Source organism: Maniola hyperantus, chromosome 8 (genome assembly GCF_902806685.2).
Source record: "Maniola hyperantus chromosome 8, iAphHyp1.2, whole genome shotgun sequence".
Lineage (NCBI taxonomy): Eukaryota > Metazoa > Arthropoda > Insecta > Lepidoptera > Nymphalidae > Maniola > Maniola hyperantus.
Genome location: NC_048543.1, coordinates 11,587,236 through 11,603,266, shown reverse-complemented (window position 1 = coordinate 11,603,266; position 16,031 = coordinate 11,587,236). Strand labels below are relative to the sequence as shown.

At 35.6% G+C, this 16,031-nt stretch overlaps 1 protein-coding gene across 2 annotated transcripts in view; it reads right to left on the bottom strand.

Moving 5' to 3' along the window:
- Positions 1 to 16,031, bottom strand: part of Ptx1 (pituitary homeobox homolog Ptx1) — a 64,329-nt gene that overhangs the window by 22,524 nt on the left and 25,774 nt on the right. Inside the window, exons 3-4 of one of the 2 annotated variants that reach the window (XM_034970861.2) lie at positions 9,097 to 9,228; positions 1,648 to 1,889 (exon numbers count right to left, since the gene is read on the bottom strand). In XM_034970861.2, the coding sequence (XP_034826752.1) occupies positions 1,648 to 1,889; positions 9,097 to 9,228 (374 nt within the window). The remainder of the gene's footprint in view (positions 1 to 1,647; positions 1,890 to 9,096; positions 9,229 to 16,031) is intronic. The other variant, XM_069500144.1, reaches the window with a different exon arrangement.

The following is a 16,031-nucleotide window of genomic DNA, read 5'->3' as shown; positions in this document are numbered from 1 at the left end:
GAAACCGAAAAATATTCTACGAATCCAGAACATTGTGTAAATAGTACAAGCCGCAGAATCTCTAACAGGGCCTTCCAAAACTATTGACAGTGTGTGGATGCGATCACGCTTAAGCCACGGATTATGAAAAGACCGAAATAGACGCTTCAAATCCTCAAGGATTAAGGGATTCCGTGTTCCGTTCGACGGCGGGCTACAAAAATATATCGAATGCGCGCCGGATGCAACGATTAGTCTAAACATCTCGCTCGTTAATATTGTACACCTCCTTGCTTCTTGGGAAACAATATACTTACATATTTTTTATATTGATCATCGGTGATTAATCAATTGGCTAAATTCGTGATTTTTGTACAAAAGTGTGGAAATGTGTTTTTTTTAAATTTGGATCTGATTTTGTGGACGTTGCAACCCCAGCTTTCACATATTGTATGATGTAAGTTACCTATATTCAGATGATTGGACATGATGATGTTCACTCTGCTTAGACTGCAGTTAACATAGTACGTCACTCAATCCAGCCTGCGTAGACGAGAACGGAGGACAAAAGTCCGTCATCTTTAACTACGGTGTTTCACCGGACTATTAGTCCATCTGTGCGTTACGCGATGCAGTTCTTAGTGACCCACTTAAGTCCTCCGCGGTCAACAGTCCCTCATCTTCGCAGGCCGTAAGTGTAGACGACTGTCTTTTTAATCGACTTCAAAAAAAGGAGAAGGTTCTTTAGCTGCGCGAATCGTCTAGACTTCATTTTTATGAGACTCCACAATGGCACCTCATTGGCACCGGCACCAAAAAGTATTATTATGGAACTATATCAACTCTTGTATACATAATATATTCGGTAATAAATTAAATTATTTTTCGGTCGAGTTTTAAGTCGGTTTTTATTTTTTTTGTAAAAAAAATTACCTATATTATCTATAATTTTTATAATACAAATATTGCGTAAAATGTTACTAAATAAATAAATAAATAAGCCTACCGTAAAATGTTACTAAATAAATAAATAAATGAATAAGCCTACCTCTAAATTTTTTATTTATTTATATATATATTTTTTTGATATACATATTTTTTTGTTTTATTATCTTTTTTTTTCTCTTTTTACTTACTTTAATTTTTTTCAAATTATTAATACCTTTTTTTTTGTTTAATATTGCTTATAAGGTATATCTAGCTCTAATAATTCAGAGGTCATCCCAAACGCAGGCAAAGGCCTCCCCCTTTTTTTTGCGCCACTAAATTGTTGTTTCGTGCATTTTTCGTGTCCACTTGCGTTGGTAATTCGGTAAATGCTCGAGGTTTTTTTATAACATTCAGACAAATTCAAACGCGCAGACGCAACGTCGAACATATTTCTTTATCCATATTAATATTAGGTTTAGTACGTTAGTATTATTATATATTCGGTGGTATAGGTAAATGCGAAAATGTTTCTGTCTGTTTGCTATCTTTTTATGGCCCATCCGTTTAACCGCTTTTGATGTTTGATACAGCCTCGTAAAATCAAAGAGTTCCCACGGGATTTTTAAAACACCTAAATCTACACGGACAAAGTCGCGGGTATCATCTAGTACTTACTTACTCTATAAAAATCACACTTGAACTTATGTCAAGTTTTTAAAACTCCATTCTTGCACTTACCCGAACTCTCGCTTCCGTCAAATTCGTCCACATCGCAATCTCTTCCCGAGTGGACATGTCAGGGTATCGGTTCCTCGCGAAAGTGGCCTCTAGTTCTTGGAGTTGCTGGCTGGTGAAGTGGGTCCTTTGTCGCCTTTGTCGCTTGTTCTTCTTGTCGCCTTTGTCGTCTAATGGCTCGTCTGGACCAATGCCGGGCGTTGTTGACTCCGTCTTTATTGTCGGCTCGGATGTTAGCGGACGACCTGCGGGAAAGGGTGGTTGTGAGCAACAATGACAGGATTTCTTGTTTTGTCTTGGTTGACATCCCATATCACATCAGATGTCGATGGGTTGGTCTTATACTGCTGCTGACTGATGCTGTTTTAATTATAATGTGGGCTTACAGAGAAATATCCATATAAGGCCACATATTTTACTGTCATCTAATAACTATGGCAATAGCCTAAATTACTCATTTTTTAAATTGATATCTCTTATATTTCGCGCAAAAAAGTCCTATCTAGATAGATTTAGGTCCAATTTTTAAATTGCAACATGTTGGTTTGCGCAGGTAATACTTAGATAAGGATTAAGTAAATTAAAATAATGTACAACCCCGGCTGAGATCTGTTTTTGTACGCGCAGTCATAGGCTAACGCCTCATGTTCAGATTGATAAATTTTTTGCGAGCACTAGGTATACTTACCTATAAGCAAACAAAATGACAGCAGATACATAAAAATACAGAACCGCTTTTGTAACCAAATTGCTTTGCGTCAAACTCGTATAAAAATTGGATTCGTAGCTTATTTTATTAAAAAGAATCAAATATGTCGCACAAATTACGACGCTTAAACAAAGACAATAAACTCGAGTGTTACCACAGAATAAAAATAATTCCAACTGCTTACAAATAAAAAATATTGAATCATGACCGACGGTAGCGCGGGGGCAATACTACGGATTAGACGCAGGCGCGCCCGACTTTTATGACGCAGCTGTAAATTCGTTGTTCTCAATGATCTACGTCACACTATAAAATAATTTATGTGGACGATAATAACTAGGTATATTTTATTTTATCGTGTATCTATTTTTGTCAAACGGTGCGATAAACTGCTTGATTGGACAGAAGTTTGCTGTGCTTACGCTTAGGTGTATTAGATATATCTTCTGAAAAACGTTCCAACCCAAAATCAAGTCAAATTTGAGATATGATCAATCTAATTACATTTAGTCAATTACGTTAAAATGACATGTCGTATCATAGAAAAAATATCTGGATATCCAGAATATAATCAGGATATTTGTTTTGCTATTCGTATTACTTTTTGCTCAATACTCAAATGCTTTCATACAGTAGGTACGGTACACCTACCTACTACAATTAATGTAGCTGGTAGGTGATGTTTTTGTATAATTTGATTTGGGTAAAACGTTGTTTAAAAATGTACAAGTACTTCGTAACAAATATGTTTGCATAGAAAGACAATCTCCAAAGCAATACTTTTTAAAAATTACCTACAGATACAATCTAAAAGGGCCTTAGTCTAGCACACGTGATACTTTTAGCATCGGTTATCAGCGATTTTCCTTTGCATACGTTTTGCCGACTTTCTGCGTTCAACCGCTGCTGTATTGAAGTCGCGCATTTTAGCGACTGTTTCACGGACTGTTGCGATGTCAAAAATACGATTTTAGTCCTTATAGTTATTTTTATTCAACGACAAACATGCCTGAGAACCAGAGCAACGGTGAGGTCTAGGTTGGAACGCGGTAAAATTAATAATATATCCATAATAATGTAGATATTGTGTTTTATGGCAAGGCAACATTTCGAGTAGATAGGTAATAATTATGTCTGGCCAAATATTAGGCAAACATAGAAGTATGTCGAGGTAAGGGGACAAAATGATAGGAGTTATTACATCAATACCTGATAAGAGCGTTTGCAATAAAGGCATATTGGTTTAGCCGAAATCCCTGAGTCAATGAACCGCTTAAATACCCTATTCACATTAAATTGTAATATTAAAACTTAGATTTTTATTCAACTTCCAAAAAAAATGTAGGCAGGAAGATATGCGTATTCTTGAGTGTGATCATCGTTTCGCCATGGTAATTTTTGACGTTGAGGCTATTTCTTATTGGTATTCATATTAAGGCATCTACATTCTGAACCGGCTGTGGAAGAGTCACAAATGTAGTTGATTTTTTTTTTTTGGCTGCCTTTCCACCTGAGATGAGCGATGTAGCTAAGCGGTGAAAGAGGTTAAAGCTACGAAACTATATTTTTATCGTGCATCCTCAGTACCCGTAGTACAAGATTTTACGTCTCACCAAACCAAACCAAATTCGAGAGTCGAAATACTTCCGCGTTACAGTAAACTGGATCTTAAACGCCTTGTTTTAAAGCTCAAGTTTGTCTACACTTCTACAGCCAGCGCTCCAAGCGGAAACATTGCGAAATTAAAATCAGTGGCATTGAATATTTGACTTCAATTCAAGGCTGTTTAGGTCCATTTTACTGTAACGCGGAAGTATTTCGACTCTCGAATTTGGTTTGGTTTGGTGAGACGTAAAATCTTGTACTACGGGTACAGGTCGTGTCCTTAACTCGCATCTCGCTTCAACTAAGTAGTATGTAAAAATAAGTTTCGTAGAACCCCTTTTCAACCACAGACAGCTAAGCTAAGCTATGCTATGAAAATCAAGCAAAATATTGGTACATTTGACACACATCCGTAGGTCAGCAACGCGACGTAGCAATTTTATGCTGAAAGCCTTACAGTGCAATTTTGGCGGGTTACTCGACTGTGATGTTTTTTACTTTATAGTAAGTTTTAGAAATCAGCTCGTTTGCTAACTACATGCCTCGTGACAATATATCTCTACATAGTATAGAATAAAGTCGCTTCCCGCTGTCTATATGTATGAACGCGTAGATCTTTTAAACTACGCAACGGATTTTAATTCTGTTTTCACCAATAGATAGAGTGGTTCAAGAGAAAGGTTTATAGCTTTGGTTTAATTTTCAAAAAATTGGAGATCCCTAGAGAAATCGAAATAATGTGAATTAGGTTGGAAAAAATTCTTTCATTTGAGAGTTTCCGAGGCAATGACACCTCAATGGCACCACATTAGTATCTACATTGCCCCCATGCGAAGCCGGGGCGGGTCGCTAGTTATCTCTAAAATTAATATGTCAGTTCATATAGTAGGTAGGTATTTTAATATAGATATTTTATGTAGGCATAGATAGGCGTTGCAGCGTTTATCTTGTCGAATTGTTTCCATTCGTAAACTTTTATATTTTAATCGGATTAAAGCTGACCATTTTATTGCGGCAAACTTATCTTGATTGAAGACAAATTAATTAAATAAATTATAACCGCCATGTTTTAGTTTTTATTTCAAATCTTTTTATTTATCAGTTGATAAAATTGATATCGCTCATCGCCTACGATTAGTGACATACACGAGTAGGTATTAGGCACCATTACATAATTATTATCATGAAAACAAATCTTTAACGGGAAAATCCACGGTTTATGGTCTCAAATCCGACATAATAAATATGTTAGTAAAGAAATTTTGTTTTGTTTTTGTTAACTAATCTCCAACAGTACATAGATTTATTTATTTAGTTATCGGCTTTATGCTCATCTACTATTTACTAGCCTAGCCTCTAATAAATATCGTTTGGTAGGTACTTACTACGCATATCAGTAAGTACATACTTTCTCTAAATAGCTCCACTATGTGTATCTCAATTAATCTATAGGTACCCATCCAAATCCTAAAAGTGCTTTTGAACCGTCAAAAGAATGTACCACTGGTTCGGAATTCCTACCGAGAATCTCCAGCACAGACTACAGTGTATATAGGAGATCTCCAGCAAGAAACTCGATGGTTGCTCTGTTCAAATGTTCAATTTACAATAATCAGGTAGTTATATTGTGCCATATTATGTAAGCAATTGCAGCCCCGCACATTGCTGGAGGGAGTCAAATCCACGCTTTTGTTAAAATAATATTTTCTATTATACCTAATAATATATTGAAACCCGTGAAAATATATATCTGAAAAAGATTAGCTAGTAAAGCGATGTCCGTCCTAATAGGCAGTTAGGTAATTTACGATTACAGCATTTGATCGCGTCATCACAAGAAGCACTACTTTGTTACATAAGTATGAAAGTGAACATTAAAGGAAACGTTGTTATCGACGAGTGTCGGGCGTGAAGTGGCATCATGTACCGATATCTCTAACACATGTTAACTGCGCTATTTACCTTCCAGCTTGTGTCGTGTCGGCCAAACGCAAAGGTTGTTTTCCAATGATGGATGGGTCGGCGGGCGTACAAAGCGTATCGATGATAACGCTTATCGGTATCGAGTGATATCGAGTGATAGCTACTATCGTAATCGCTCGCGAGAATGCAAGCGGTAGCGTACATCGCGCCCAAAGTTTGAGGCCTTAATCCCATGTTGTTCATTATATGCCGATGACTGCGCTTACAGATTGATCATTTTAATACACCTACTCCATAAAATCGATGTGTACGAATTTTTAGAAATTGTTCCTGTTTAGGGTTCCGTATACCCAAAACGTGGCAACGGGGCTCTATTACTAAGCCTCCGTTGTCCGTTCGTCCGCGTCGTCGGTCCGTGAGTAAAAATTTCAAAATGGCCACCATTAAAATTAAAGAAAAAAGAGTAAAAGATTAAAATTCTTGTAAGTACCATGGAACTCTTCGTGTGCGAGTCCACCTCGCACGTTTTGGCCGATTTTTTGGTATCTAGTGTTCGATACGTATTTCCTGGTGTACCTAGATCTCACTAGCCAACTGTCTAGATTTCAGCTTATCGCAAACTAAAGCAGTTGATTGCAGAACCCTAAATAATTATAGGATCTAATTAAATAGAGAATAGTGAAAGCAGAAATGGTTGTAGATAAGTCTGTGATCCGATAGAGTTCCTTGCCGGAAATTCTAATAGAAACAAGCGCTTCCGAATCAGTGGTGGCCTATTTGAGTATCGATAGATAACTCGTTAAAGTTTGATAATAATAGATAAAAATATGCTTAAGTAGGTAGGTAGGTACCTATTAGAAAATTTGACAAGATTATGTAAACAGGAAATAAGTAAATTATTACGTATGATACATATACTTATCTTGAATTGAAGAGTCCTAGCTCGTTCAGTATAAATATTTTTACTGCGAAAGCGTGTCTATGTGTGTGTCTGTTTGTTTGTTACTTTCACGGTTAAACCGATGAGTATCTACACGTCACGGCCCATAATATGTTAAACCGATTTTTATGAAATTTGTTACGGATATTTGTCTCGGAAAATCAAAGAGATTTTTCACGGGATTCTTAGGAAACCTAAACCTACCCAGATGAAGTCGCGGGCATCATCTAGTAATAAAAAATAAAAAAGCGATCAGCATATTTTTTTTTCATCAGGTAGTTATATCTTATGAAACCCAGTTAAGAAATGACCATCTACCTAACGTTAGAGACTTCGTTTTAAAGACAGCTATACCTACAATAAATTTCTTGTGGAGAAAGTTCAAGTTTTTTTAAATATTAATAAGACATTTGTGTATAAATCTAGAACACTTTTTTTAAAATGAGCATGTTTTTAAAGAGACAATAGTAAAAACAAAGGTAATTTAAGTTATTTATTTTAATTTATTATTTATTATAGAGGCTAGTTCATTTCGAGTGGCTAACGTTATTCATACATTCAACAGGACCCTGCGCTGGTAGGTATCGTGTTTCATATGGAAATAAACACTGATAAGATTGATGGAACGCACCACACTCCACAGTCGACTCGTGTTTGAGTCAATTGGCAAATTAAGATGCCTGCATAATATTATCTTTACAAACTGTTTTGCAGTTTTAGAATCTAATCAGAATACACAGTAATAATTATTATGTTTATACTTAACTGTAATTATTATAGTATGTACCTCCTTAGTTTCACTAAGATAGACTGTGCTCGTAGTTTTCCACTAAAATGCTTAATCTATTCAATCCTTGGAATCACGTTCCTCTATTCTTTCATCATTTCGTAAATATAGCTGACTAGATCCTGCTTCTTCGTCTACGTGGATTTAGGTGTATTAAAAATTACGTGAAAATTCTATGATTTTCCGGGATAAAAAGTAGCCTATGTCCTTCCCCGGGATGTAAATTAACTCGGTACCAAATTTTATCAAAATCGGTTAAACTGTTGGGCCATGAAAAGCTAGCAGACTGACAGACAGACAGACACAATTTCGGATTTATAATATTAGTATGGATTTTGTAACTACAAACAGGTAGGTACTTAGTGATTGAAAACTGTCCTTCCATCAAAAAGGACCAGTTAATTTTATCTTAAATCTGCAGAGTAACTCGTTAAATCAATGATCAACACTAAAGTACACCCATCCAACTCATTAGACTTTGGTTGGAGGTTGGTTCTACACTGCTGATTCACTAAGTTAAATTAAAAAAATATATATTAAAATTTTGTCGTAGCAATTTCACACTCAGCCTTGGTGCACTTCAACCGCATCCGTTGTGCCAGATCCTTTTTCCATGCACATGCAAACTGTGGAATCAACTCCTTTCGGCGGTGTTCCCACTAGATTACAACATGGGTTATTCAAGGGGAGGACTAACAAATTCCTGAAAGGTCGGCAACGCATTGGCAGTTCCTCTGGTTCTGCAAAATGTTCATGGGCGGCGGTAACCACTTAACATCATGTGAAGCCTGCTCGTTTGCTCGCTATTTTTTATTTTAAAAAAAGCCTTCGATGAATTAAAAATAAATGTCTATCATTCAGTGTTTATCACTGAATCGTCGCGCTGTTTTCCCACTATGAGAATAAAATCGTGTATTAATCGTGTGAAAATTACATCTAGGTAATTTGACGAAGGCGGTTATATCGCTGTCACTAAACGCGAGTGACAACTTTCGAAACTCGCCCATTTCTGTCCAAATTGCAACTAAATATGTTTACTCACGATGTGTCGATGTCGATCGAGTCGATGGTGAGATAGCAATCGCTCGTCTCGTCAACATGGCGTTAGAAAAATGCCTCTATTACGTCTTGTAACGTCTCAAAATTCGCTGATTCTGTTCAAATCACAACTAAAGCTTTTCACTCACTATCGTCAGTAGATTTGTGGTCGCGCCCATTGCGCTGCCGTGGTGGTGCATTCATATAGTGAGGACTGCTTTATGTCGAGCCAAAGCAATCGTGCTATCCTGAAACTAGCCCGTTTCTGTTGATATTGCAACTAAAGAGGTGAACTCACTGTCATCGGTGGGTTTGCGATCCCGCCGCTGCCGTGGTGGCGTATACAGCGAGGTCTGCTCTATGCCCGAACTACCTGACGTAAATGATGAGTGTCCACTGTCTCAAACCCCCCCGTTTCTGTTGAGATTGCAACTAAACAGGTGAACTCACTGTCATCGGTGAGTTTGCGATCCCGCCCGCGCTGTCGTGGTGGCGCATACAGCGAGGTCTGCTCTATGCCCGAACCACCTGACGCAAGTGACGAGTGCCCGCTGTCTCGAAACTCACCCGTTTCTGCCCATACTGCAAAAAAAGAATCAAGTTAATCTAACGATTTTAGACTTATTTCGTGGTTTAACGACATATCAATATATAAATATCACAATTATCATGATTATATCGTGATAATTGTGATATTAATCGTGGTACGTACCTACTCGTTACAGTCAGTCAGTCACCTTTTCCTTTTATATATTTAAATACACTGCAACCAGTTATTTAAAATAAAATTTAAAAACATGACATTAAATGAACATTTATGATTGTAAGATTTAAAACATCGCGGTACGAAAATAAGTCATCGGTCGAGTTTTGAATCATTTTCGTTGCGCTTTTAACTAAATAGATACCTAGATATTTTTAACTGTCAACTGCCTTGTTGCATTTAATCAAACGTCATACGAGGATACAAATAAACGTCAAAGTAATAATAAATAAATGACAAGATATGCCCAAGCGAACAAAATTTTTCACGGTTTTGGAACCGTGAATAATTTTGTTCGCTTATTATTAATACATTATTTGGAACATTCATCCAAGAAACGACCCGTTTGAACTTTGAAATCCAGACGTCATTGAGGTTGCATTGGTGCTAAAGCACCACTGAGTCGGTGCCATTTTGTTTGTTCAATGGCCCTGTCCATACGAAGTAATATATAAGTCAATGGATCTGTTTAAATTCCTAATTTGGGGTGGTATTAGTTTGGAGGATCTTAACAAAATAATGTATTCGAATCGGGAAGACGACGACGCCCCGTCGCTTTGTGTAGGTGGGTAAGTAATTACCTGTCTCTGGAGAGTGGAGACCTGTTAAAAAATATTTACGAGAGTAGCGCAGTGTAGGCAGGGTTTTATATTTCAGAGTTGCAACTCTACTACAGCTACTAACCAAATCCTACTTAAAATTATAAATGCGAAAGTGTGTTTTTTTGACGGAGAAGCAACATATCAACGTGATTTTTGTCATAGATACAAGTAGGCTATTTTTTATCCAAAAAAGTTACAGAGCTGTTATGGGATTTTTGAAAATCTAAATCTAGCATGATCAGTCACTTATAAGAAATAGTCTGGGGAATAATACCTACCTACTTATTATGTAGGTATTATTGAACTAACGATTCATACAATTAAATTTTTTCTATAAAAATATGGTTCATATTATTGCAACTTATTTGCTATTGTAGAAATTAATTTACAATCGCACCTACCTATATTATGTATAGGATAGGGACATCTACTCATGCACTATAGAGTGCTATAGATTCATGATAATAATAAGAGTCGAAAGTAGGATTACTATTATAAGAAATACATGTAGTCTTTCTTATATCATAGGTAGAGTTGCCTACAGTTTTAAAATGTAAAATAATTTAACTCAGAATTCTATTTTCACTCTGTCGATTTCATCAATCGTACCTACTTTACTTTCCCGTATTCTCAATGCAAACATCTTTATTGTGACACTCTGATTCCATTGTTTTGGCAAAAGTCACGAACGCTCAATGTTCGAGTCCCAATGATCCTCATAATTAAAAATTCAAAACGAAGTGAATGTAATTGTCACTCACTAAATGAGTTTATTTCAGAAAAACCGGTCAAGTGCGAGTTGAACTCGCACGCGAAGGGTTCCGTATTATCGTACAAGAAATCTCAAACCAGTATAATAAAAAATATCTGTAAGTTACTGACGGACAGAGCCATCTTGATGTAATTTAGTAAACTACTTAATTATTTAGTCTAGAGACTAATTAGCATTTTTTTTGTGACGTAAAGACAAATTCACGGTTTTCGAATTTTTTCCTTTACTTGTGCTAAGACATTGCTTCTTGTTAAATTTCATGATTCTATATCAACGGGAAATACCTACCTACCCAATAGGTTTTGATTCCCCCGAATTGACAGATATGACAGACAGATAGTCAACGAAGTGATTCTATAAGGGTTCCTTTTTTCTTTTGGGGTATGGAACCCTAAAATATATAGGTAAATGTCTACTTGTAAAATTCGTCACAAAGATTCTATAACTTAGCAATTAATTAGACATCTGGTTGAAAGAGCATTTTGTTTGAAGAAAAGCGTAGGTAGTAGGTATTTGCCAAGACCGCAAAGATTACATTGTATCATTCCATTGTTTTTGTTACTAACTCTTCTTAATATTTGAAACGTGCTTTTTTGAAATTTTTGATGAAAATTATTACATGTTTTTGTTTATACGAGTAGGTATGTGAATAGATGATCCGCCGTGGCTTTGTTCGAATAGATCTAAAACTATCGGAAAATTCTGTGGAAATTGATGTTAAAGAGGAAACCTTCATGTATTTACATTTTATGAATAAGTTATTTTAAAATCTGTATCATTTTGATTAATATTTTATTTATTAACATGCAAAAGTTCAAGTTCCTTCAAACTCCTTGTAATTTAATTTAATTACTTAATTTAATAAATAATAACTAATGATAATGTAAGTAAGTGAACACTTATTAAGCGTATGTACTAACTAGGAATAAGTAGCTAAGTAACAATGTATATTCTGTACCTATGTGTTCTAATAAAGAGAGAGAGTGAAAAGTTTCTAGACCCAGATAATAATATGTGAGTCAGACCATTAGTATATAATATTATTCATATCCCGTAGTTCTAAATAAGCTTTAATAAGCTTTTTATACAAAAGTTGAAAATTCACATTAGTTAGCGTGTGTACTGTTTAGGCGCCGGATGTATGTATGTATGACGACATCATTGGAACCAAAACCCTTTTGGTACGGAACCCTAAACATGGCAAAAAATAAAAAAGTTCAATCATGGGAAACAAGGCGATATTGAAATTTTAGCACAGCACAGTATCTATGGATATCATTAATACCTAATTGTCGTATTCATCTTATCACATCACCACTAGAACAAACGTCGGTTCGTACAAACGTACAGAACGTACAAACTCGTTCAAATAAACTTTATGTTTGCTGCTTTGATAACAGCTGATAAGGGTCATTGTTTTATTGGGGTTGTAAAGCGTCTCTCGCGGTTACAACAGACTGACAGTCGTGCACAAAAGTCACTATTATCAGGCTACATTCGAAGGCGAAGACCATTATAAACCAAAAGCTTAATTTGCTATAATCCGCTGAACCAAGACTGAGACAAATCTGTATGGTGCAACATGCGATGTGCGATATGATACTGCGTATTGCTTGCCTGGTGGCTGGCTTTTCCTTCATATTTAGCAGTAGGAGGGCGAGTGGTGCACGCTTATTTGCATGTTGTACTATACAAATTTGTCTGTTTCAGCGGAAATTAAGCTTTTTGTTTCTTGATTATTACTTTTTTGCGTCAGGTTTGCACTTTACTGCGATCTCGTCTAACCTAGAAACAGAGTGAAAGAATCCATTAATTGAAGTTGATAGACTGCCTTCAAATTGAAGCAATCGAGAAATTTAGTAAACCACAGACATTTATTCTAAGACGTGTCTACAAAACATTTTTTGCCTTTTGTAAACCCTTGTTTTCTTGTGAATCATGCACTGATTCACAAAAAAACAAGAGTTTACAAAATTGTCAACTACAACACATACTTATATGCGAAATTCGCTAGAAAAGGGGTTTGGCATGCCTTCGCTTTAAGATCAACACAGTCAGTCTTTAATTCAAATAATTATGCACGAAAAACATCTCGATAAATAAAATACAATCAGCTACGTATTTGGTTTGCTAATATTTACTTTGCGATCTCAATGCGAACGGTAGCAGAGTATAAAATGTCAAAATTAATCAAATGTAAATCTTCAAAAAACAATCTAAGCTCAGATAATCTATGACAATATCAGCTAAACTGAATAAATAATCATGGAAATCCAAGAATGTCGCTCCTTTATATATGCTGATAGTTACTAATTACGTTCTTAAGCGGGCTTATAGAGTATTAACTCTTGTTTTTATAATGTATGGACACTGTATGGAATAATGCCAGAAATCTTCTATATCATAATGTATGAGCGGAAATATGTAAAAATAAAGTTTGACACTGAGTAAAATGCTATTTACATAACTTTTCTTCGTTTGTACATACGTATTTAAAAATTTAGTGATTTAATTTTTTTAATTTCAGTTTAATGTAGCTTCAAACATACACTTGTCTGTCTTAGAAAGTCTTGATGGTGATTCGCGTGGCTCACAGTAGCCACATTCAAGTACAAATCTACAATAATCATTCTGAACTAATTATTGTGTATCTTAATACATCTTCTTGCACTGAACGAAACTTTTAGATTCATGTATGTCCTAAGCAATTAAATATTACTTGTTTTATCAGTGATAGAAAACGTAGAGTTGAAAACTGCATATCTGAAAGTTCTCCATATATAATGTTCTCAAAGATGTGTGAAGTAAGTATGCCAATTCGTACTTGGCCAGCGGAAGGAATATAGTCTAAAAGATGATTTAGATGTTAAGGGTTTAGACTCTAAGCTTTACTCTTTTCTGAGAGGAGACTCATGCTCAGTAGTGGCCGGGTTTGAGTTGACATGATAATGAAGATTATAACGTAACTTTAATGTTAGCTAATTATTTTAAGTGTTGATATTTTTGGACGCGACTGTACAGCACTCGTAGTAATTATAACACTGTATAACAAGCATGCGTTATCACTTTACGATCGAATGTTATGCATAGTTTACTTTTAAAAATACACCAATTACACTACTCGCAGTATTTGAAGATAATAATTATTACAGGAAAGTAAAAACATGTTTGGGACGTACAGACCTAGGTACGACGTTTTACATTAAAACGCTTTAGTTTAGAAATATATAATATACTTGATCATAATTTTAAATTATTTGTAGGCCTTACGTAAGTAGGTACGTACCTACTACCTGCAATGAAGGACTCAAAGAGCAGTTGTTTGCACAAATTCGACAATATACAAGAATAATTGTTAATTGAAACCGAAACTTAATGACAAAACAAGAATAGAGCAAGAGTTCAGATACAATTAGTAAAAATTTTAATGTATCGGGTAGCTATATATCACAACATCACGACGCGACGGGAGTCCCGTCCAATTGGGTTGAAATATTGACAAATAAAAACAAAAATTAATCGTGGTATGTACCCATTGTATACATTAAAATATGTCGTTAAACCACGAAACAATAAAATCATTAATTAGTAAATAGTTTGAACTGGTTTTTACGCATTGCCTATTAGCTATAGAACTACTTACCTGCCTATTAGTTTATTTCGTAATTTTAGAGATGAAGAGAGCATAGTTTGGAGTAGCTTTACATACGTAATTAATTCAGAAACAAGGATATCTGTAGAAGAACAGATGTAACCGATGCAATGTAAGAAGAAGCAACGCTGAAGTTGCAATGAGCGGGGCACACACATCTAGGATCACTGATAAACTTTGATGCTGGAATAGTGAGCTTATCTACACCTGAAATGGAGAGACGACATCAAACGGGTTGTAGAAACAGTGGCACAAGACTATAGAGTGCGGAAATTCTTTCGAGACACCCATGCCCTGCAGTAAACGTTAATAGCTGAAATGACGATGAACTAAAATATTATGAACACCACTAGATAGTGGTCCAAAGAGCTCAGCTGTTCGTCAATAAATATCAACACCAGGTGACTGATAGAATGCAGTAAACATTTCATACAGTTCCAGACAAACTGTTAGACCCAAGGGCGTGATGCCATAAAATTGTGAAGTTAAAAAGCAAAGAATAAAAACAGAAAATGTTGTATTTACACTAAAGACAGATAGTCTTGGGGGCAAACAGAGATAAGTATACGTAATTTACGATCTTGGCCCTGACTACTCAGGTTTGAACGTACATCCAGGAATTTGATGTTTCTGAACGAAATTTTTTGAGAGTCACAGTGAAACTATTATGATTTTAAAATATATTGTTATTTTGATCGATTACTTTTTTTTGTTGATAAATTCATTTGTTAAATGTTTTGTTAATCTCTAATCATTTGTTATACCTACACAATAAAAGTTATTTATTATCATTTATCATAGTGAAACTACTCTACTGTTTAATAATATACTTACGGTTGCCTTTATTATGTAGTTACATTTGTTACGCATGTACAATATTCTCCGAAGATTATCTTATGCGAAGAAGAATTTACTTATATAGATTAATTGATGTAACGTACCCATTACTCATAATATTATGTTAGAAGTTTAGAACAACCGATATTAATTCTCTGTTTGTATCACTATCATTGTTCGGATCTAAGGTGTCACCGCGTTATCAAAGCTGATACAAACGAGGTAGCTTTCATTTATACTAGTCAGTGAGCTAGACTTATTGATTAAATGTTTTTGATGTGATCCAACTGTGTTTAATTAGCTAGTAGGCCTTTAAAGCATTATCATCTTATGACAGTGGGCTACATGACTAAAACTCTAGAGTAATTGCAGACTTTTTTTCGTTGTAGGTACGTGTTTAAAGCCCGTATCAAAACTTGTTCCATGTAAGAACCAACAGGTAGGTACCTACGTAAATAGCTTCAAGCGTCCCATCGGCGGTGTTCCCACTAGATATAACATAGGGTTATTCAAGGGGCGGACCAACAAATTCCTAAAAGGCCGGCAACGCATCTGCGGTTCCTCTGGTGCTGCAAATGTTCATGGGCGGCGGTAATCACTTAACATCAGGTGACCCGCCTGCTCGTTTGCTCACTATATCTATTTAAAAAAAAAATAGCGTGCATAGGTCAAGTGAATTGAGTACGAACAACATACCTATTACCTACTCACTTCTCAAATCTTATTTTGATAAAATTTATCTTTTAAAAAGTTTTATAA